The 21,636-nt window shown below is 39.4% G+C and overlaps 1 protein-coding gene across 1 annotated transcript in view; it reads right to left on the bottom strand.

The window, feature by feature from the left end:
- Nucleotides 1-3,347: 3,347 nt before the first annotated feature.
- Nucleotides 3,348-21,636, bottom strand: part of RNF130 (ring finger protein 130) — a 42,455-nt gene continuing 24,166 nt past the window's right edge. The window contains exons 4-9 of the mRNA XM_065690266.1: nucleotides 18,504-18,575; nucleotides 16,568-16,650; nucleotides 9,130-9,226; nucleotides 8,538-8,742; nucleotides 6,404-6,497; nucleotides 3,348-3,540 (exon numbers count right to left, since the gene is read on the bottom strand). Coding sequence (XP_065546338.1) covers nucleotides 3,525-3,540; nucleotides 6,404-6,497; nucleotides 8,538-8,742; nucleotides 9,130-9,226; nucleotides 16,568-16,650; nucleotides 18,504-18,575 — 567 coding nt within the window. The 3' untranslated portion in view covers nucleotides 3,348-3,524. The remainder of the gene's footprint in view (nucleotides 3,541-6,403; nucleotides 6,498-8,537; nucleotides 8,743-9,129; nucleotides 9,227-16,567; nucleotides 16,651-18,503; nucleotides 18,576-21,636) is intronic.

Raw genomic sequence — 21,636 nt, 5'->3', positions numbered from 1 at the left:
CTTCATTACATACTTACAAAAACTTTTCAGATAACTTGCATTGAGTCTGAAAAGAAACGTACTAGTCTGGAACTGATCTTTATGCGTACCATAGGATGCTACAGGAGTGGGCACAACACCAAGGCCAAAAATTCAAGAGACAGCATTGCTGTAGCATTGCAGGTACATCAGGACTAAGTATCACCCGGTGTTCCCCCTCCATCTGAAAGTATTTTAATGCACTTAGTCATTAATCAGGGCCAGCTCCTGCCACAAACTGCAGTCCTTCCACAGCTCCTTCAGCACAATGACTTCTCAATGCAGAAATCTGATCAGAGCACTCCCTACCTCAATCTCTTTGAAACACCCTCTTGGTTAAGGAACAAGAGAGCAGGATTATTTCATAAAGTACCATTTCCTTGAGGCCAGCTGTGTAGCAACACACTGCTACTCCCTCTTGAACTCCTATTATACTTTTCTGTCAGTCCAGTCCTGCCATCTTTGCAACGTCTGGAAAGAGGGAGCAGCTCCTCTCCTTTCCACTATTATGATAATACATATGAGAGTAAGATTACTCATCTTTTATATGTGGATATCTGAAAGCATGGCAGGCAACAAAAGTCACACAGCACGGGCAACAAACAGGAGGAGGTGGAAGCCATTGTGCAGCAGGAAAACTATGACATAGTTATTACAAAATCATGGTGAGATGACTTGCACAACTGGAGTGCAGCAATGGATAGCTGTAAACTCTTCAGCAAGGGTAGGCAACGAAGGAGAAACAGTGGGGTAGCCCTGTGTGTTGGGGAGTATTTTGATTGTCGAAAGCTTAATGATGGTGATGATAAGGTTGAGTGTTCATGGGCAAGAATTAGGGAGAAAAACAAGGTAGATATCATGGCTGCTATAGACCATCCAACGGATGAAGAGGCAGATGAAATACTCCACAGGCAGCTGGGAGAAGTCTCCCAATGGCTATCCCTTGTTGTCATGGGGGACTTTAACTTACCAGATGTCTGCTGGAAACACAATACAGTGGAAACAGTCTAGAAGGTTCCTAGAGTGTGTGTAAGAGAACTTCCTTACACAGCCGGTGAGGGAGCCAACCAGGGAAGGTGCCTGCTGGACCCCTTGTTTGCAAAGACTTTACTACTCTCTATAACTGCCTGAAAGGAGGCTATAGCGAGGTGGGAGTCAGTCTCTTCTCCCAAGTAAGAAGTGGTAGGACAAGAAGAGATGGCTTAAAGCTGCACCAGGACTGGATATTAGGAAAAAACATCTCCACCGAAAGGGTTGTCAAGCATTGGAACAGGGTGATAAGAGAAGTGGTGGAGTTACCATCCCTGGAGGTATTTAAAAGACATGTAGAAGTGGTGTTTAGTGGTGGACTTAGTAGTGCTGGGTTAACGGCTGGACTCTGATCTTAAAGGTCTTTTTCAACCTAAACAATTCTATGAAACACTCTGAGAATTTTCTTCTGTCTATCCAGAGTCAAAAAATGAGTTTCTGGTATGATGCAGAGTCCATCTTTGAATACATTACCAGGATAAACTTGCATTGCCAACCTGACCTGCAATTAACCTAGCAGATACGGTCTGTTTTCTTTATTAACACTTTGCTGAGGTAATTATTAGAGGCTCAAAAGAAAGATTAAAAAGGGTGGCCCTGAGTTATTTAAATCCTCTACAGAGGAAATGCACTAGAATCCCTGTCAGCCATTTTGTTCCCAGTACCACTCAACTTCTCTTTCTGCTGCTGTTCTGTAGAAGCAACATGAACTGGACATGTCTGTGGTGCCTTTTGCATCTGGGTCACCACACTGTTGAGGCTGTGCCTGAGCATCCCTCCCGCAGCATTAAAAAGCACTTTGTAATTTTGGTTTCAGGAGACAAGCACAAACTTATCAATTCTACTACTGCTGCTGAGAGATGGGTGAAAAAAAAAAAATAGGTCAGCCTTTTGTTTCATAGCCTGTACCCTAAATCCTGCTCTAACCAAACTCCTCCATTTTTGGCAACAACGCTCAGTTGACACATGCTGTATTTTAGAAGGAGACAGACCTCAGACACAGTCTGAGGGGTTTTTTCCTCTTCATGAGTAGGTACAATGGGCTTTTCTAGTTATTAAAGATGCACTTACTGCTCTATTGATTGTTTTCATGTTTCTTTCAGAATTTCACAAGGACACGCTGAAAAAGAATTCTACAGAATGTACTGAAGCTATCACGTACTTCATTTCTTGTTATAAAAGCTGCCTCAGCTAAAGGCTGCTGGACAAACAAGAATTAAGAAACTATTTTAATGCAGACTCTGGCTGTGTTCCTAAATTCTAAAAGTGCCTATACGTAAAAATAAAATGAAATTAAATCCTCTATTTCCCAGTACATAAAAAAATTAAATCAAAGTAAGATTGCTCCTCTGTTCATTTAATTAAATTAGAAAGCATTAAGTTTCAAATGTCTATGTCTTGGTACAAGAAACAACAAAACCAACCAAATGCAGCAGAATAGGCTTTAGCTTCTATCAACTGATTTGCTACCTTCATCTACCCATCTCATTAACTCGGGCATTATCATCTGGATGCGAATCAGGTCCACATGTTTTAACTGACTGTTGTGAAATTACTCATATGCTGCTTGCATAAGTAAACTTGCGTGAAACAGCCTGAGCTGAGGACAGCGATGAGAGATGTTTTCCCTCTGCAAGAAGCGACATGTTTGCATAGAGCGTCTACATTACAGTAAGAACTATTATCAATCTTTCATAATCTGAATTTGAACAAAAACTAACCCCTGTCACTAATATGAAAGGAGGCTTCACAGATGACAGCAGGGGAAAGCTACCTTTTCATTTGGTAAGGAAAGAAGTGGTTTCACTTTTGTCAGAAAGTAAAAGACAGAAAAGGGTTATGATTTGTATGTCGAGAAAATGGTGTTGCAAACCTTCAGCAATGCCTGATCTGAAGACAAAAATCACACTGCAAACCTCCCAGTGTGACGCAGGAGTGTTACAGGAGGAGAAATGGAGAAAGTGTTCTTATTTCAAATTCATTCTCAGCTGGAGTCAAGGTAAGCCTATTATATACTAAAATGCTTTTCCCAGCTCTTTTCCCTAACAAGTTGGTAAGGAATAATTGCTAATAGTACCCTAGATGGTCATTCCAGTGCTGGGTGGCATCATAAGAACGGCACTGCATGAGATTTCCACTTGCTAGGCTTGTGTGTCCCAAAATAAAAGGAGAAGAATAGAGATCTGCAAAGATGAAACTATTCAAAGGAAATAAAGCACCATATAAAATGTACAAAAGGCTGTCAGACCTAAGTACTAACACAGGAAGTCTAAGAAAAATACAATTCTCACACAGTAGGATTTCATAATTAAAGGGGTTTTTTTATTTCTTCACTTTTTCCTTAATACAAAGCTTTGGCATCAGCAAATTTTATGAAAAAATAGAATGTACTAAATAATTGCTTGTGCTGCATGATCGATAAATGATGCATAAAAATAGGTGTCTCTCTCCAAGGCAATCGGCCGGAAAGCGTTTCTTCAATACCATTCTGCTCTGTGGGGCAGAAAAAAAGAGGAACAAAATATTTATATTAAAGTTAATACTGCCAGTACTAAAATAAATCAATCAATCCTGTAAAAGTAAGTTAGTGAGAAATGACTAATTATACAAGCCAGAGCATTAAGAGGTCCTTTCATCATTCTTACATGACCAGAAAAACAGACAGGACAAAGGCCTGAGTACTTCTGACCTTCTGAGGAAACTTCATCTGGTACTGACAACTTCCAGTGGTGCTATCCAACATCTGGGCTTTTCGGACTTTAAAGCAGTTGTACAGTAATTTCTCAAACTGCTTTCTGTTCCCAAGAAGCAGTTTGCTTCTTTCGTTCCTTTAAATCACTACCTAATTCATTTAATAGTAACAGTCCATGAATATTACAAGTCCAAGAGAAAGCAGCTGTTTCCTTATTCTCGTATCACTTAATGTTTACTTTTATCAGGGACTATTTAAAAATGCATGTATGTGTGTACATATACATATGCATAAACATATATACACACACACAGATATCTATATACACACAATCCAGAACTAGTGCTCTAAATAAATGTTTTAGCTGCAGGACGGACATAGTAAAAAGAAAGGATCAGGACATGTTTTTAGGTGAGCTTTAATGCAGAATATTTGGCATATTTACTGGCATCAGCATATTACATAGCCTCATTCTTACTACTGTTGTTTTCTGGTAAAAAAAAAAAAGACCTTCAGCTTCCTCTTGAAACGCTACTGTAACAAATGTAAGGTATGCCAGCATTGCTTTTTATATGGAGAACAGCATAAAAAGCAGTATGCTGTTATGACATTTAATGGAAATCGCAGTGAGAGGGAGCTGCCATGTATTTGGCATGATATTCAGCACAGGAAATGCTTAGTCTGCACTGGGGAACATAAGGTGTCAATTAAACAATAAATCTAAGGATTAGTGTCATACATTCACATTTTAAACTGTCTAAAATGAGTAGTAGAACCTGGCAGCACTTGTAGAGGCTGCTTAGATCCCCAAGGATTCAGCTGAAAAGCTGTTGAGGATGAAGGCTACAGCTAGGTGCCTCAGTTCCACGAATAAGTGATTTCTGACAGCTCTGGTTTCTGCAGTTGCTAGTTTTCTTAAGTCTGCCTCAAAGTAAAGCCTTGTATATGCTCATATTGTCATTCCTAGCACTGGGGAAAGGAGCTCTCTCCTTACATCAGCACATCCTTTGTTTGTACTCATCACTGTGAAAACACTTTGCTGGAGGCCCTAACTCTGGCAGTGTGGAGAAGCTCACCCTTTCAGTAAAAATAAACCCAGATCCCACAGAGCAAAAGACAACAAAAAGAAGAGTTGCAAGGCAGGCAGAAACGTAACTGCTATCAGTGCCCACATCTGGATGATACTACATGGGCTACAGTTCCTTCTCTCCTTCCTAATGACGTGGAAATGCGCAGAAATGCAGCCATTCCTGTTTCACAACTCATCTTGCTCCCTGCTTTCCCAAGCTATTTCTCAGTGCACATTAACTATGCTCAGCCACAGCTTTGCTGCCAAGCTGCTGATCGATAGTGGAAATTCCAAGATTTTGACAAATGGGAAAAAATAAATAAACCAGGAGACCTGACAGGGCTGTCTGAAGTTCTAAAACTTTTTTTTTTTTAACCCTTTTTGGAATCTGAAAAGAGGAGGAAAGGAAGATTTGCAAATTAGTGGTAATAAAGGTTCCCGATGACCAAAACCTGTAAGAACTTATGGCCCCTCCTGAAGAAGATGAGCTTAAAGCTGTCTAAAATTTTACCCTGGAGACTATTAGCCATGTTTCCATCTTATTGAGAAGGACACCTTATACTTTCCAGGCAGCAATAAAAGTAAAAAAAAGCAATTCTCATCTAAAAAAAAATATTATTAAAAAATCATGTTTATAATGTTACATTTCCAGGCTGTGCAGGAGAATGCCTTTGAATCTCAGCCCAATTTTGGTAAGAGATCAACACATTAATGGAAAGCATCAAGACGTCCTGAGACAAAGAAAGATTTTGACACTTCCCCTCCCCAAACAGATAATGATTAAATATGTATCATGAGCCCAGATGTTCCATACACCAGATGTACCCAGTTAATAGATCTGCAGAACTGATTTATAATTGCCTACACAGACCTATAAAAAAGAGTGAAAGTCAGGTGCTAGAGTCATTTCTTGCCCAGCCTATCTGTATGGAGGCACTGGGGTGTCTGTAAGAATTAAGAAAGCATAGATGTCTTTAAGCACTCCTTTGATTGCAATTCTTAAGCATACTACAAAGAAAGCTCAGAAGGCTGGTTTGCTACCTTCACTTAAGAGAGAAGAAACAGTAGCGTATTTGGTACTTTTGTATCTCCCTCTCCTGAAAAAAAACAAGTTAGTTTTATATTTAAATACCTTTATTCTTTGCTGAATGGGTGCCAACTAGGGATGCAGATTTTTATTTTTACTTAATATGAAATTTGACTATGATTTTGAGGTGAAACTGTCAAAGGTAACTGATAGTAGTAATTTTTGGTTCTGAGAGGTGAATCTTGAACATGGATATTTAATGGCAGAAATCTAATGTTTACCTAGATCATTGATCAGAACCTAAATATAAATATTCTCTCTTTTCCCTGTTCCATGTCTCCACTTAGCAAGAAGATTTCCCTCAAGAATACAGCTAAATATAAATTAAGAGGGATTTAAATGTTATCTTGGAACCTCCTGTTAAGAGAGAGACTTACACTAGAGAAATGCAGAAAAGGCATTTGATTCTTTAAAAACTATGTTTTTCCTATTTCTTGGTATTTGTTCCCAATGTTTCCATGACACCCACCCACCAGGAATATATAGAAACATCTGAATTTTTACTTACTCATTAGCATTCAAGCTAGCTGTGGCTTTGATGATCATGTAGCAGAGTGTAAGGGCACTGAGGAGGCCAAAACTGGCAATAATAAACCATTCTTCTGTTGACAAAGGAAAGGGAGGAAATCACTCGTGGGAGAAGGCTTATGTCAAAGCGATGCCAATATTCCCCTCAAACACCACTGGCGGAAGGCAAGAGGCTTCTAAGCCATGACTGGCACCAGGAGGTGAAGCAGAAGGAGGTTAGCCACAGAGTTACTGACTGGAGAAGGCTAGCAAAGAAGAAGTGGAGAAAGGTGTGGAAAAAAGCATGGCACAACATTTCCTGGTTGATCCCAAGGGTTAGTGACAAAGAAAAATTACTTAACGTAAAGTGAAATGCAGGAACAAGGGGAAATGTAATGAAAGCTCTGTCCACCCCCAAGTTAGAAAGAAGACTGTCAGGGTTGGTTTAGATTAGCTGAGATGTGGTTCTCCACATAAGCACACCCAATATACTTTCACACTTAAATTGTGTCCTCCCCACCCTCCCCTAATAAATGCTATGGTGTTATTTTAAAAACCAACAAAAATAGGATGGCTTGTCCAATAGTAAAACATCATTAGTGTTCCATTAAATAGACAGGAATACAACATGGGAAAGTAATTTCAACATTAGTGCATACATGCAGACACACTGAAAAAATAAGAAGTAGTATAAAGCGGGCTATTATAGAATATTCACTATTCAAAGTTCAATTTGGCACTTAGCAATAGTTCAGAATACAAAGACCTTTGTTGAATATAGCTTTTGGCTTAACTCGCACGCATCAAAGAATGCATGTGTCACCCATAAAATCCAAACATTTGAACAGCCTTTCCTAAAGCCTTATTTTATAAACATTGTCAGAATGAATTGTTGCTGATTGTTTCTTGCTTTATCCTTGGCATCCCATCTGTGCAAGAGCAGTGCTACAGTTGGGAACAGGGAGTGAAAATACCTTCTGTAAAACCAGTCAGTGAAAAGTTTCAGTTAAACTAAAGAGTTTCCCCATTCATGGCAAGGAAAGCAGCACACCAACAGATTTGCTCTCTGCTCAACAGAGCTGAATACAAGATGAATCAAATGTCGAACACTGCATGACAAAGTGACTTATTTGCTTTGTAAAGTACCCAGATTTTATATGTGGATTTTTCTTTCTCAGATCAGGACGCTTCTGGATACAGACTATGTGTTTTAAAAGATGAGATTTTTTTAACAAGACATTTACTTTGCAGCAGCCTCTAAACACTCCAATGGACTGCATCAGTTACATTGCCTCTTATGCATATATCAGTGGCAAACAGTGTCACTAAGTTCAAAATCCAGCTCATAGATGCACATCAGCAAAATACAAGGAGGAAATTAGACTGTTGTCCTGCATGCATTCTATTATTGCAATTCAGACAGAAAGCCAACCATTCACGCACCAAATTGAGACTCCAGGGCATACGGAAAAATTATGCAATTTCAGACATTGTATTCACTGTAGTGCTATCATACATTAAAAACCCTAGGTAAAAGCCAGTGAGTGGAAATTTCCCATGCTGTTCTTACGGATGACAGCTTGCAAGCAGTGCAGGCACAGTTTTCTGATATCATAACTACTTGGACAATACTCAAATGTTGATACATCAAATACTTTTTTTTAATTCACAATTTTTGGGACAAAAACCATCTGCTAAGAGACATCAAAATTCCAGTAGTAACGTTCTCAGGGGAAAAAAATCTCTGCAGAAATAGCAAGCAGCTAAAATATTTATATTTGTATAAATTATGGCATGTTAAGTATTCTGAAAGGGTAAATAATGGTTTTGGCAACCCAGCTTCTCATACTGGTCACCAAATTCAAGACAGTCATTTTGTTGCCATTTTAGGTCATCCAGTGTTCTTTGCATGCAGATCTAAATGGATATACCATTAATAATGGAAGTGTTGGCACTGTCATACCTAGAGTTATCAGTTTCAATACAGAGCATATGCCTCTTACAGAGACACTGAGGTCACCTTTGCTCCTGCAGGGAAGTCTTTCACCAAAGCCCTGCAGCACAGAGCTACAGCAGAGCAAGCGCCACATACCACGGAAACCATAGAAGAGTATTGGAAGCCAAAGAAAACTTACTTGTCACAGCAATGTTGATCTCTCCTGACCTTGGCGTTAGCTCCCCATCCTGTGGAAGCTGTGACATTCCAGAGGTGCGCAGGGGCTCCAGGCTGAGAGAGCTGTCATTGGCAAAATCACCGAGTGCTGATCGCCTGCTCGCTGGCTGGCCTCTGGTGAGCCTTTCCATGTCAAAGGCTACGTTATCTGTACACGGCACATTTGGCTGGAGGGATAAAAGCAATTCCACATTACAAAAGTGAATATTCTACATGTAGCAAACCTATAAATGGAGTAAAAAGACACATACACACTTTATTCAGCCACTATGGCTGTCCTCAGATCACACAAGGGAGAAAAACCTGAATTAACAACTTCTATCTGAAGTCACTACTTCATTCCCTCTTAAAGAAGTGAAGGAAGAAGCAGATAAAAGGATGAAGGTTCAAGAAAGGGACACAGATATGCTTGTATCGCAGCCTATGCCTGTATGGTTTACCACTGTGAGCAATGATGACATGCACCAAATCCTACTGTACCCTCATCTAAAAATCCAGACATGTTGTTATTAATTGCAAAACCAGTTCATCCACAATATAACAGTGCAACTTACCACAATTCCCAGTGCCTTCAAAATGTTCAGTTTACACATTGGACATGTACAGTGCTCGCTAAGCCATGGATCTACACAGGCTTTATGGAAAACATGCCTAGAAGAACAGACAAGCACACAAATAATTTTCAAGCAATTCTATTTCACATGATGGGAACTATTTTAACAAACCCTTAGACAGCTGCTTTTTAAATTCAGGCAGCAGAACAAATTCTAGAATTGTCAGCATTCTGTGCTGACAGCAATAAGAAAAAAAATAAAATCAAAACCTCTTGCTTGTTGCCACCCTTTACTAACAGTTCAACTAGGAAGAAAAACACTTAAAAGGAGGATTCTTCACCTCCCCTTTTATTGCAGATATGAGTATGCACATGGGCAGAATAACTAGGGTAACAAAGTCCCCACTCTAACCTTACGTAAAGTTTTCACTCAATTTCTATGTAGAGCCTGCCCATAAATTGGGCAGGAAGAGCACAGATTGACTAGCAGTCAATTTTATTCAAAAGTCACTGCAACCAATCCAAGCACATTTATGCTTGATTTAGAAAGGGCTTTTGTAATTATCACATTTAAATATAAAGAAAGCTTTCCCTACAACCAGTATTTCTTGATACCAGGAAGGAAAACACATCCATCATCATATAATGGTCATGAGAAACACAAAAAAGAACACAAACAGAAGAAGAAGAATCTTTCAAGGATGAAAAGGCAAACTGGGTTTCTACTTGCATAGCAGTGAACTCTGTGATTGAGAACAGTATGAACAGCCACCTACATTGCATACAAAATCTTAAGTCACATACATGAATAAAAATATAACAGTATTGGGATTGATATAAACCAATACAACAAAGAAGTATTATGCAGAGACCAAAACAACGTATCTAAAGTAATGGAATGAAAGGAAACGGCTTTGTCGTGGTTTAAGCCCAGCCAGTAACTCAGAACCATGCAGCCGCTCACTCATCTTCCCTTTTCCCCCCACACCAGGTGGGATGGAGAGGAGAATGGAAGGAATGTAAACCCCGTGGGTTGAGATAAGAACAGTCCAATAACTAAAATATAATATAAACCTACTACTACTAATAATAATGATTAGGGAAGTAACAAGGGGAGAGAATATAAAACTAAAAAGGGAAGGAAAAAAAACCTCCTCAATAAACAGCAGTGATGCACAATGCAATCGCTCACAACCCACTGATCAATACACAGCTTGACCCAAGCAGTGATCTATCTGGACCTTCCAGGTGACTCCCCACAGTTTCTGTAGTGGGCATGACGTGCTGTGGTATGGAATACCCCTTTGGCTAGTTTGGGTCAGGTGTCTCGTCTCTGTTTCCTCCCAGCTTCTTGTGCCCCTCCTCACTGGCAGAGCATGAGAGACTGAACAGTCCCTGATCAGAGTATGTATCACTGAGCAACAACTAAAACATCACTGTGTTGTATCAGCATTGTTCTCAGACTAAAGCTGAAACACAGCACTGCACCAGCTACTAGAAAGGAGAAAATTAATTGTTATAGCTGAAATCAGGAGAGGCTTCTTGGCTTTTGAAAAGGCAAAGAACTTATCAGAGCATATTCATAGCAGAAATGGGTATAACTAGACTTCCTACACAATACAGCTTTAGCAACTACTCATAACCCAGTCTGATTACTGCTTACAGTAAGAACCCATATCTTTCATTTCCAGTGGCAATGACTGCAAAGCAAAAAGCCAGCAAGAGCAGGCACACCCAAACAGGACAGCCTAGTGATCATGACAAAGATCAGCAATTACAAGGGCTGCTTAGCCAGTGAAGAGCTATGCTCTGAAACCAGCAGGAAAGGGGCAGTGGCAGAACAAGGAGTTCTTGCCATCTATTTGAGGCACCAGCACAGTCTGTAAGAGGTCATGCATGCCCCCAAGGCAGCATAAAGTTGAGATACTCTGTCCCCTACCTTCTCAGATTATACTTGCTGCTCAGTAAACTCCTCATGGGGTCAGAGACTTCTTTGCTCTCTACCCTTTGGGATTTCAAAACCAGAGACCCAATGAGATATATTACCAGGTAATTCTCTTTCAAGTCTCTGGAAAAAGACCAAGAGAAAGACTCCTAAAATTGCTAATAAACATGGAAAAGACAGTATATAATTATGTTTTGTCTGTGGCTCATAAGACTGATGGAGGGACTAAAATATAGCAACATACTAGGCTCCAGTCAGCTACAACTACATATCCTACCTGTACTAACTAAAGATGCATAGACTTACAGTCAACAGAAGATGGTCAGGGAGCAAGAGAACTTTGCTTATCCATAACCCAGATACTGCAGGAACAGAAACTTAAGAGGATCTCCGTCACTTTGCTGGCCTGTCCCTTTTAGCAATATAGCATCATGAAAAACAGGATATGTACAGTGATCACTGTTCTAATAATTGCACAAAACACAGACTCGCTTTATCATTATTGGGTCTTACTGCATTCCCTTTATTACTCACAAAGCTAGAGGAAACTATGTAAAAATCCTGGGTGGCAGAAAATGGATTGAAATCTCCTGAAACATATAGAGATGTTATTTTCCTATGTTAAGCAAATCATGGTTTTTAGTTGCTTATGTTTCTTATTAAGTCTCTGAAGTCTGTTTTTGTAGAGGAGGGTAAGCATGAAAATCTAATATTTTGGGAAACAGCAGACATGAAGACTCCACAGAAGTATGTAACCAGTTTTATTATATTATCCGCTAATCAGTGCTGTAGAAGCACTCAGATCAAGTGAAGCAGGTGACTGATATGAATGACAACATGCATCCACTAAATACTACGAGTTACTTTAAAGAGTCATTAGCAGTTTGATAAGAGTTCAAATGCACCAAAACAGCACAACTATTTTGTTACCTCTTAATTCTTTGCTTTTAGACCCTAAACCCTCAAGAATATTTATTAATTCAAAACAAGTGCAGTTCTCCAAAGGTTATTTATTGATGTAGATCAGCATGGCTCTGCCTACTACTTATGGTGTTTATCTACTCCCTAAAAAGCTTGCTGATACCATCATTGTGGCTCAGGCTCTGCCTGGACATCTCTGCTTGAAAGAGTTAAGAAGTTATACTGGAATATAGACAGAAAACACATGAATTATTTTTAAACCTCAGTCTGACAAAGTAAGCCCTTGCATTCTCTATCATAAACCTGCTCAATGTTTTTATTTGTCACTTGTGTTACAAGACCACCAATCTGAAGAGTTCCTAGCAAGATGGTCTAGGTCACAGCAGCTGATGGCAGTCCCCCAGAAGCCACACACCAGGGAGTGAAGTGCAACACAGCTTTTGCTGCTTCTCCAGCCTCAGGGCTAGAGGAAGCATGGCCAGCAGCCAGGCTAGTAGCACTGAAGAAGTCTCCCATGCAGGCATAACTCCAAATGGGTGACCTGCAGGTATTTTTCCACTGTGTCAGCATACCCCAGCCAGTTGCCCTCGAGCTCGTAATGAAACACCATAATCCTGACTTTGTTTTACAACAGAACTTCTCTGTGGCATTTCACAAAGTGATTTAGCATATCACACAAGGAGAAGGGTCTGAATGAGCTCACAATTGCTATTTCCTAAGAGCTCACTACACTTCCCTGCTCCCAGCGCAGCATACCGCCAAAGGGGATCAATGTGCTGCTGCAAAGTAGCATCTTTGGTTACTGCTGAAGGCAACTGCTCCCCTCGCCCTTGGGTACAAACCCTCCCAGCAGCACACAGGTCCTGCCCTGCAGCAGGCTGCCCATCACACTTAGCACAGCTGAGAAGAGACGCTTGGCCTGCTGCGGTGGGGAAGAAGGCACCACATGTGTGCCCCCAATAGACAATACCAGGGGAGAGCTGTCTCAGTGCTTTCCACAAATACAGTACTGCTGGGGGAAATGAGAGACTGCCTTCACAAGCAGGTAGCAGAGAAAACAGGGTGTTGTGCAGAGGCACTGCAGTAAGGATGGCATTGAGATATTGTGTTAATTTGCTTCCAAAAAAACAAAAGACAGCTATTTGCAGCAGCACAGAATCAACAGATGATCTGGCTTAGTCACTTTTCTCACTTCCTCCTTCGCCAGTAAAGGAATTATTAAATAACTGGGTTCAAAAATCATGTATTTTAGTGTATTCACTGCTCCTTTAATTAATTCTCTTCCTACCCAGTAAATTCCTTCATTCCCAGGTCATCTTTCTGCCCTTTCCAATGTCACTCTCTGCTTTTCTCTAAGCTGTCACTTTGCCCTCTCCTTCCCTCATCTGTTACAAGTCCTTCACACTACCCCCTCCTGATCACTTTTCACCCAGTGCCCATTCATCAACTAGACACAGTGGTGTGATGGTGTAGAAATATCCGAATAAAAGGAAATTGTCCATGAGGTTTGGCTTTTGCTAGAATCCTTCTGACATTTGCTTCCTCATTTTTAACTTACATAATGATATTCACAAAAGACAGAGCTGCTCCTCAGGCTTAGAAGCCTGAGACAGATGGTAGCCTGTGCTCCAAAAGCTGCAGGTATTTCCATAGGCTGCTGGTACTGAACATATTTCTCTGAAGCACAAAATGAGTTATAAAAGTTCAATGCATTATCTGCAATCGTTTTCACTTTAAAGTTGGCCACAAAACTTTACATCACATTTTATTTCACTATAGAACGAGGTGCAAGTTGCTCAGCTTCTGGTAGGTTTTGCCTGCTGTGGCCCTGCCCAGACCAGACTCCTCTCTGCTGAGGCACTGAGTGGCAGACCACAGTTAACTGCAGAGAACAGTTGTGGTACCAAAGGGAAATGCTACTTCTAAAGTGATGAAAGCAGCAAGGATGTCATATGTCAGTGACTCCTACTGTGTAATGATTATAGCTTCCTCAACAGGCACAGTAAGAAAAACTTCAAGCCTTTCATTTACTTCCTCTTGGACAAGCCATTTTCTCCATGGTCTTCTTGAAATGTCTCATTTGGCTTGAGATTCTCTATTTTTTTTTTTTTTTTCATTTTAAACTACCATTGCCTGTTGCACTACAATGAGAGGTTAAAGTATCAGGAAGTAGAAAGGGATCAAATCTCCAAAACAAGATTCTGAGAGAAGCATCTCAAAAGCTGAAGACTGAAAAGTCTTAAATGCAATCTGAAATATACTGGGCTCATCTCTGCAGGTACTGGTTGGCTCTTCTTTAACAAATGCAACGTCTTGTGCAGCATATCTATTTCAATGTTTCTGCCTAGCCAAAGCGGTTTTGTACTCAACTCAAACCTGAGCTGTGGCAGATGAAAAGTGAAATTTAAAGAAAGAGAAGTACAAAGTGAACATGAAAGTTGTCATATGGCCTTCAGCAGGAATGGAATCTGAGCCTCCACTGACCTTATATTCTTGTGAAAAACAGAACAGAAAATCTACACAAGAGCCTTGATACCTCCTTTATATAGGAGATTGCGCTAAGATGGCAGTCAGATGCACCTTCATCCAGCTCCCTGAAGCCCCTGTAACTATCCCTGAGAGCAGGAAGATTCCTATCTGCAGGACTGTGCCTCAAAGTTGTCTGAAGGAAACTGACTTCGACTTTTTTTAATTAAAAAATAAAAAGAATAAAAAAAAAAATCAAGTATCATCTTGGTTAAATGATCTGCATCACATCTGCTGATACCTGCAACAGAGCCATTGCTTGGACACTGGCAGTTGTTTAAGGAAGCTGTCTTTTAGTCCCAACTCTGCCTTATGCTTAGTGAGAGAAGATGCTTTCAAATCAGATGAAGACTCATTCTCTATTTGTCGGCAAGGACGTCTCTCTGACCTCTGTTCAGTATCGAGAGAAAGGCACAGAGGAGTGGGATTTGTGAACCTCCATTCCACATCCTTGAGCCGCACAGAACCACCCTGAACTACACAAGTAAAGATTTTTTAAGAGGCACTTTATCGAACCATCATCTTAGTGGTCCAAAACTGGTGTGCAGTTTCCAGAAGTTCCTCCTCTAGCTTCAAAGTAATCTTCTATGTAACAAATCAAAGACTAAGGGCTCAATTCACAGATGCAAGCTGTACTTGAGATTACAATACAGAACATAACTGGGATCTTTAGTTAAGACTTGGGAGTACATTTTTGAGGGCAAGAGAACATCATCTTTGAGTAAAAATGACAGAAATGTTAAAAAAAAGAAATGCACAGACATCTCCATGACCAAATCTTTATCTAAGACCAAGCTCTTCTAATCCCAAATACTTTAATGGAAATTTCTAAACATATATGTGTAAAATGTATTAACTAAACAACACCACCAGGAATCTAAAAGAGGTCATTGTCTCCCACAGTCTAAGAGATAAAGAAGATAAAGAAAAGTAAACTGAATTAAAATTCTGGCTTCACAAGTAGAATGCACACATTTACATCAGTAAGATATAATACTGTTATCCCTTTATGATGTTAGAAATTCACCGTGCACTAGAGAAATATTCCAGCTATTCAGAGCAGCCTGCAGGAGGACTCAGAAAACCTATAATGAGCTCTTATGCGCTGCTGCTGTGTGACTGAAGATTGAGTCCAACACCATGACACTGTTGCTTCTAGAGTATCATGCAGAACACTATATACAAAGCACAGGCCAAATTACTGGATCTTGGCTGCATATATATATATATATATATATATATATATATATATATATATATATATCACAATGTACTTTTTGTGTCTGGAGATAAGAAGAAATCTTTGCATTTCACAATACAAGGGAAAGATGTCCTTGCTAATCCTTAAGGCTACCAAAATTTACCAATTCACCAAAACCAATCACCTTATGGAAAAGTACTTATCCTGAAACAACTCAAGAATGGAAGTGGAATGTAAACAAAATGAAAACCTTTAAGTGTCAAGAGAATGGCATAAAAGAAGGAAGTTGTTACATTTTGAGCATCAATGCAGCAAATACAAATCTTCAGGCACAAGTGAAGAACAGACTGCACCAGAGGGATCAAAGACAGATGACAGCACAGTGGCTGATTGATGTCAGAGGAGGTATGAAGGTTGGAAAGACTGCATTTCCGTTTCCTACAACTGTTTAAGAAACTAGCAGCCAGTGTTGTACATCTACTGTGCAGAATGCTGCAGCTGTACCTGGTTCATTTTACTTCAGGTTTTTGGGTCTGACCAGTCCTTAAATCTGTACCACTCTCCGACCTCCCCCTTACAATCTTAATAGTTCCATTGTTGATATGCCCAAACTGCCCATCTTCAAAATCAGAATCTTTTGTTTAATCTCTATGGTCATAACAGTGCCAAATTAACACCTTCATACCTTCTACTAATCACAGTCTAAAATAAAGTGGCTGTTACTAGGACTGGAAACTTCTAACAGTTGTGTCTGTAAATCATAATACACATGAAATATTACATGAAATCAATCAAAGGAGCACAAAGAAAGAATAGTTTCCAAACAAAGCAACTTTACTAGCTTACTTGCATGGTAAAATGCGAACAACATCGTTCTGCTTGTAACTCTCAATGCAGACAGCACAATGATCAAAGTCTGGGTCTGTTTCCTAAAATGAATAGAATGAAATTTCAAGTCAAGGGTTGAGGCTATTACAAATGTAAAAGTAATCGTGACTAGTATATGACCTCCATTGTGCCAAGTGGCTCTTACTATGAAGACACAAAAGAATGACTGGGTTATTATTTCTTTTAAGTTATGCTGGAGTTTATCTTGTACATTCAAAACTCTCTCCTCACGTGGAGCTGGTAAATGATTATCTGAAACATAAACTGAGGCTTAAGATGATTCTAATACTAAGCTGGATTGCTATAAAATATAGTTGCAATTTTCCTAGAGGCGTTACTTCAGCTTGGAGCTAAAACTTCTATTTTACTCAGTTTATACTGTTTTTTTTTTTTTTTCCAGGACAATAATCCTGGAATTCTTTTATAGCCAGAACCAGCATATTTTACTTATTTCAGAGTAGTCCCATATTTTTGTCTGCCGCTTACTTTACAGAATTATCATAGTTATTATCCAGACATGAAGATGGGGATCACTGACTGGATCCTCTCTTTCCTGATTTCCAAGTTATGATTTATTTTATTATTATAAACATCAGAATTTAAAAGTGGCTAATGAAAAAGGGTTGCTTTCATTTGGACGTAGGTACGGCATCAGCAATATAGATTTAAAATGTTTGGGCCTGTGACACCAAACAGACTGTGCCTTCTCTTAGTTCATTATTCTTTTTGTATCCTTTTTGATGCCAGCAATCTATGAGGAAGCTACAGTCAGGAACCTCAGCAAAACAGCCACTCCCTGGTCAGTACCAGTCAGTGCTGCATGCAGAGAATCCCAGTGGGCTGCTCTGATGAAGGACAGGTTTTCTCTTACTCTGTTCACCTGAGTGTGCACCTCATGCTGTCTGTACTGCAACCTGCAGAGCACTTGGCAGTTTTGAATTTATGCTGTCAAATGACAGCATCTTTAATTGTAGTTTGTGAAGGTTCCCCATATCTATATGTACTCCCATAACCACAGAAAGGATTTAGTGCAGTGGGCTGCCTTGAAGTAAAACTACATAGGAAAGGGACAAAGAGCAAAGACATTAATTCTGCCTCCTCTCTGGAAGTAAATTTTTCCACCACTTCCTGATGAAGATAAAAAGATTCTTATCTTTATTAACACTATTGCTGATAGTGTCATAAAGATAAAACCAAATCACACTGAAAAAGTCCAAGGAAATAGTTTTCTCTTAAAAATCAAATCATAGCCAGAATTCCCTTGCCTTTTGCAAACTACAGAGCAAAAATTAAGCAAGATTAAGTGACTTTTTTCCTTTAAGAATCAAAGACAGCAGCGCTCCTAAAAGTGGAAAAAATTTAGGCCTTAACACACCAACTATTTTAGTTTATATATACATATACTGGCAAGAAATATTATTGGACTAGCATTTACTGCCTTTAATGAAATACCTGTTTATGCTCCCCCTCAGATTACTGGATATTCACATTCTACATAAGCGATTGTCCTTAATTACCAGTCTTTTGAACTTATTTTAACTTTACACAACCTGCATATATAATTATTCTAACCTTACAGAATTCCACGTAAACAGTGCTAGCCCTCTGTACTCCTACCAGCAAAACCCCCAGTCCGCCAGCACACAAAACCACTGTCACAGTTGTCGGATGGAATGCAAGTAGTATTTAAGCAAGAAAAATGTCTTTGAAATGTATAGACTTAACAGCATACATTGATACTAAGAGTTAAACAAAATACTACAGGAAAAGTAAGCTTCCAACAACAAAGGCAAAGTCATAAATCAGAAGCAGAAAGGAAAAACTGAGATTGTTTCCCCCAATAAAAATTAAACATGATGCTAAAATTTACCATGTTGAAATGTTATTATTATACCTTATCACCTTTCTTTACTGTCCTGGTAGTCAATTTACCGATGGCTTTCTTGGCAGCATCTCCAAGACGACGCTAGTAAAGTGACAAATAAAAGACCACAAATTAAACCTGATAAACAAGCTTCATTACTGTCCTTTAGAATGACTTATTTGGGCCCAATGCTAACACTGCAATACACACTACAGCAGTAGGCCAACACCCAAGGCTTTCACACAAGACAAAAAGACAGAAAATACACTTAAAAGCACAGAGACATCAGGAAGAAAAAACCCAATGGCTGAGCTCACAAATGCACTCAATGACCATGGGCATAAACCTCATGGACCATATCAATATCCACAAAAGTGATCCAACATTTGTGTGACAAAACTGAGCAAACCCAGCCCACAGGATAAAAGCTGAAGCAACATGCCCTCCTGATGATTTCCATTATAGTCTGTTCATACTGTTTTTTATTCAGGATGCTGTATGTAATATACCCCTGGTTCTCTTCTGAAGCTTGAATGATTACTAATTTTTTTTCCCCTGAGCAGGCCAATTTTATTCTGAGACGTAAGAGATGCTCTCAGTGTAACCTAGTTTCTCTCTTGCTATTACCTGAAACCACCAGGATCTCACAAAGGAAAAAAAATATGGGTCATGAAATCTAAATAAGCCAATACAGACTTAAATAAAGCTGAAACGAATACTGGTTTGAAAATGAACCTCAATCTGAATGCAGAGGCCAAGCTCTTTGTTGTTTATGCTGTTTTTATGATCACCACTGGTGGATGGAAAGAACCATTTCTGCAATTCAAGTGCTCATTCCTACTTCATTGCCTAGTTCCCAGCCAAGGAAGAATGGCTGTTTGCCAGCTGGTCCATGAGATCCCAGACCCAGGGTACTGAGTGCACAAAGCTCATGTCTTCTTGTTTCAAGGACCTGAGACATCATATTTGGTTTATATTGACTGGAAAAAGGGAAGTTTATGTGTTTAATCTTTCACCTCCACCTTGTAACAAGTACTCTGCTTTTGAAAGAGATGGGCTGTTTCTGACAATGTGAACTGTGCCTATCAAAACCTCCCATATCACTTGAAACAAATGTGTGGGTTTTCTGCCCACCTTCTATACAGCTGAAAAAAATCAAATCCTGCATAAGGTGTACCCCCTGTATCATAGGGGGTTCTCTGCATAGAAACTGAAACTAAGGCAGCTGCTTTTATTTGAGAAACACAGACCTCAGAAGTCCAGGACAATCTACTGCACCACTGTTATTCTAGAATGACATAAACACTTTTATTGTGGTTTTCACAGAAGAACACCTGTTATTACTTTTAGAGCATGGATTTGAAAAAAATCAGATACTCAGTTCCAGCCACTGAAGAATACCCATGTAGGAAATGCAGAAACAGAGGGGATGCTCTGGGATGAGGAAGTTATTGCTTCCTGAAGACAGAAATATCTTCCTAACTTGAATGTTTGAGAAATAGGTCAATTTAAGCAAATCTCAATTACACATCCTGGAACAAGCATACTGGCCCATGTCCTCTTCCATTTAAGAGATCCACCTCTTCCATTTTCTAATTTTAACAAATACTTTTTTATGCTAACATTGGGAATGCTCAGGATTTGCTATTTCCATATAGTAGGGAATAGGCACACAGCATATGCTTGCTTTTAAAAGCCAGAACTATCTTGTTGGAAAAGCCACCACCACATGCAAAAGACTTGCATACGTCTGGCGGAAGCGCACAAGAGCAACGATGTGAAATACCAGTATCTACTTACATCTACTTGCACTATCTACAAAACACAGCATGGTTTTGATGTTTTTGATTTTTCTTCTTTAAAGTGTGCTTTGACGTAACTTAAAAACAAGATCATCGTCTAAACCGAGTTACTTCATCACTAACAGTACAGCCTTCTCTCTGGAGGTGAAAGCTCTCAAAGCTCTTTAAAAATAAGCTTTAGCTGTCGCCACCTTCTTATTAAAGTTTAATAAGCTCAGCTTTTTAAACCACATAAAATTTTCATCAAGTTTTTCCTGACCTTTGTAAAAATCTAAAGAAAGAATAAAGGTCATAAAAGCCCTTTCCCCATGGAGCAACTGTTTTGAAACATGGACATTTGGAAGAAGCCTAGAACCATGTAGGGGGATAGAGAAGGCTCAATTTAATATTCCACAGACATTCATTGAGTAACAGTTATATTTAAACTTTCACCACCCCAAGGGACCACACTAAGTACTGGTTACAGTGTGGTCATTTAAGAATGACATCCTTAGGAAAATTTACAGGATGCCCATGGGACCTGCAGCATCAGATACTATTTATAGAAGCTAAAAAGGAAATCCTTTGTCACAACTGAGGTTTTAAGTTTGCATTTGTTTTAGGTTTGACAAAACAGCAAAGCACTGCCTCACAGTGAGCTCCTGTGTATTAGCGGTAATTTGGGGGAAGGAGGGGTGACAATGGCTAGAGGCCAGCAGCTTTGCAAGCTAGCATTGACAGATACAGGCAAAGAGAGCACAGTGGTTTTTCTGAGGCTTACTGACCCTTCTCAATAAAAGCCAAGGCACACTCTGGAGGCAGTGTACCATTAAGGCCATGCTAGTAAAGCATTTCACATTTAATCTATATTTGAACTGATGACTTGATGTAGTCAAGATCTCTAAGTGTGGCCATACTTAATTGAGGTCTTAAATTAATTGCAAAAGACTGTAAAAGAGGCATACTGAACTAAATTTTACTTAAAGTACATAGCCAGGAGAATTGGGTGGTCCATACCAACTGTAATCTTGAATAAAGCTGAAAATAAACACAGATCACTAATTAACATTCGTGACAGATTATAGTTTGGAAATACCTCTTGAATTACCTTAACTGCTATCTTTGAGAACATGGATGGAATTCATAATATTAGCTCTGTGTTCCCCTACACTATACAATTTCATTTACTATTTAAATTTCCTGCCCATTCCCAACATACACACAGTATGTATTACTGAGCCAACATAGAACTGGATCTTCCTTTTAGACTTTTACTCATCAAAATGCAAATATTTTTCTTCAGTTCCATCCTTTCCTGTCATGTGATAAGATCTTGCACTGGTGCTGCTCAGAATAAAAACACTTTGTTATATAAAAACCCT

The sequence above is a fragment of the Lathamus discolor genome, chromosome 10 (genome assembly GCF_037157495.1).
Source record: "Lathamus discolor isolate bLatDis1 chromosome 10, bLatDis1.hap1, whole genome shotgun sequence".
NCBI classification, from domain to species: Eukaryota; Metazoa; Chordata; class Aves; order Psittaciformes; family Psittacidae; genus Lathamus; species Lathamus discolor.
This window is presented reverse-complemented; position numbering and strand designations above follow the sequence as displayed.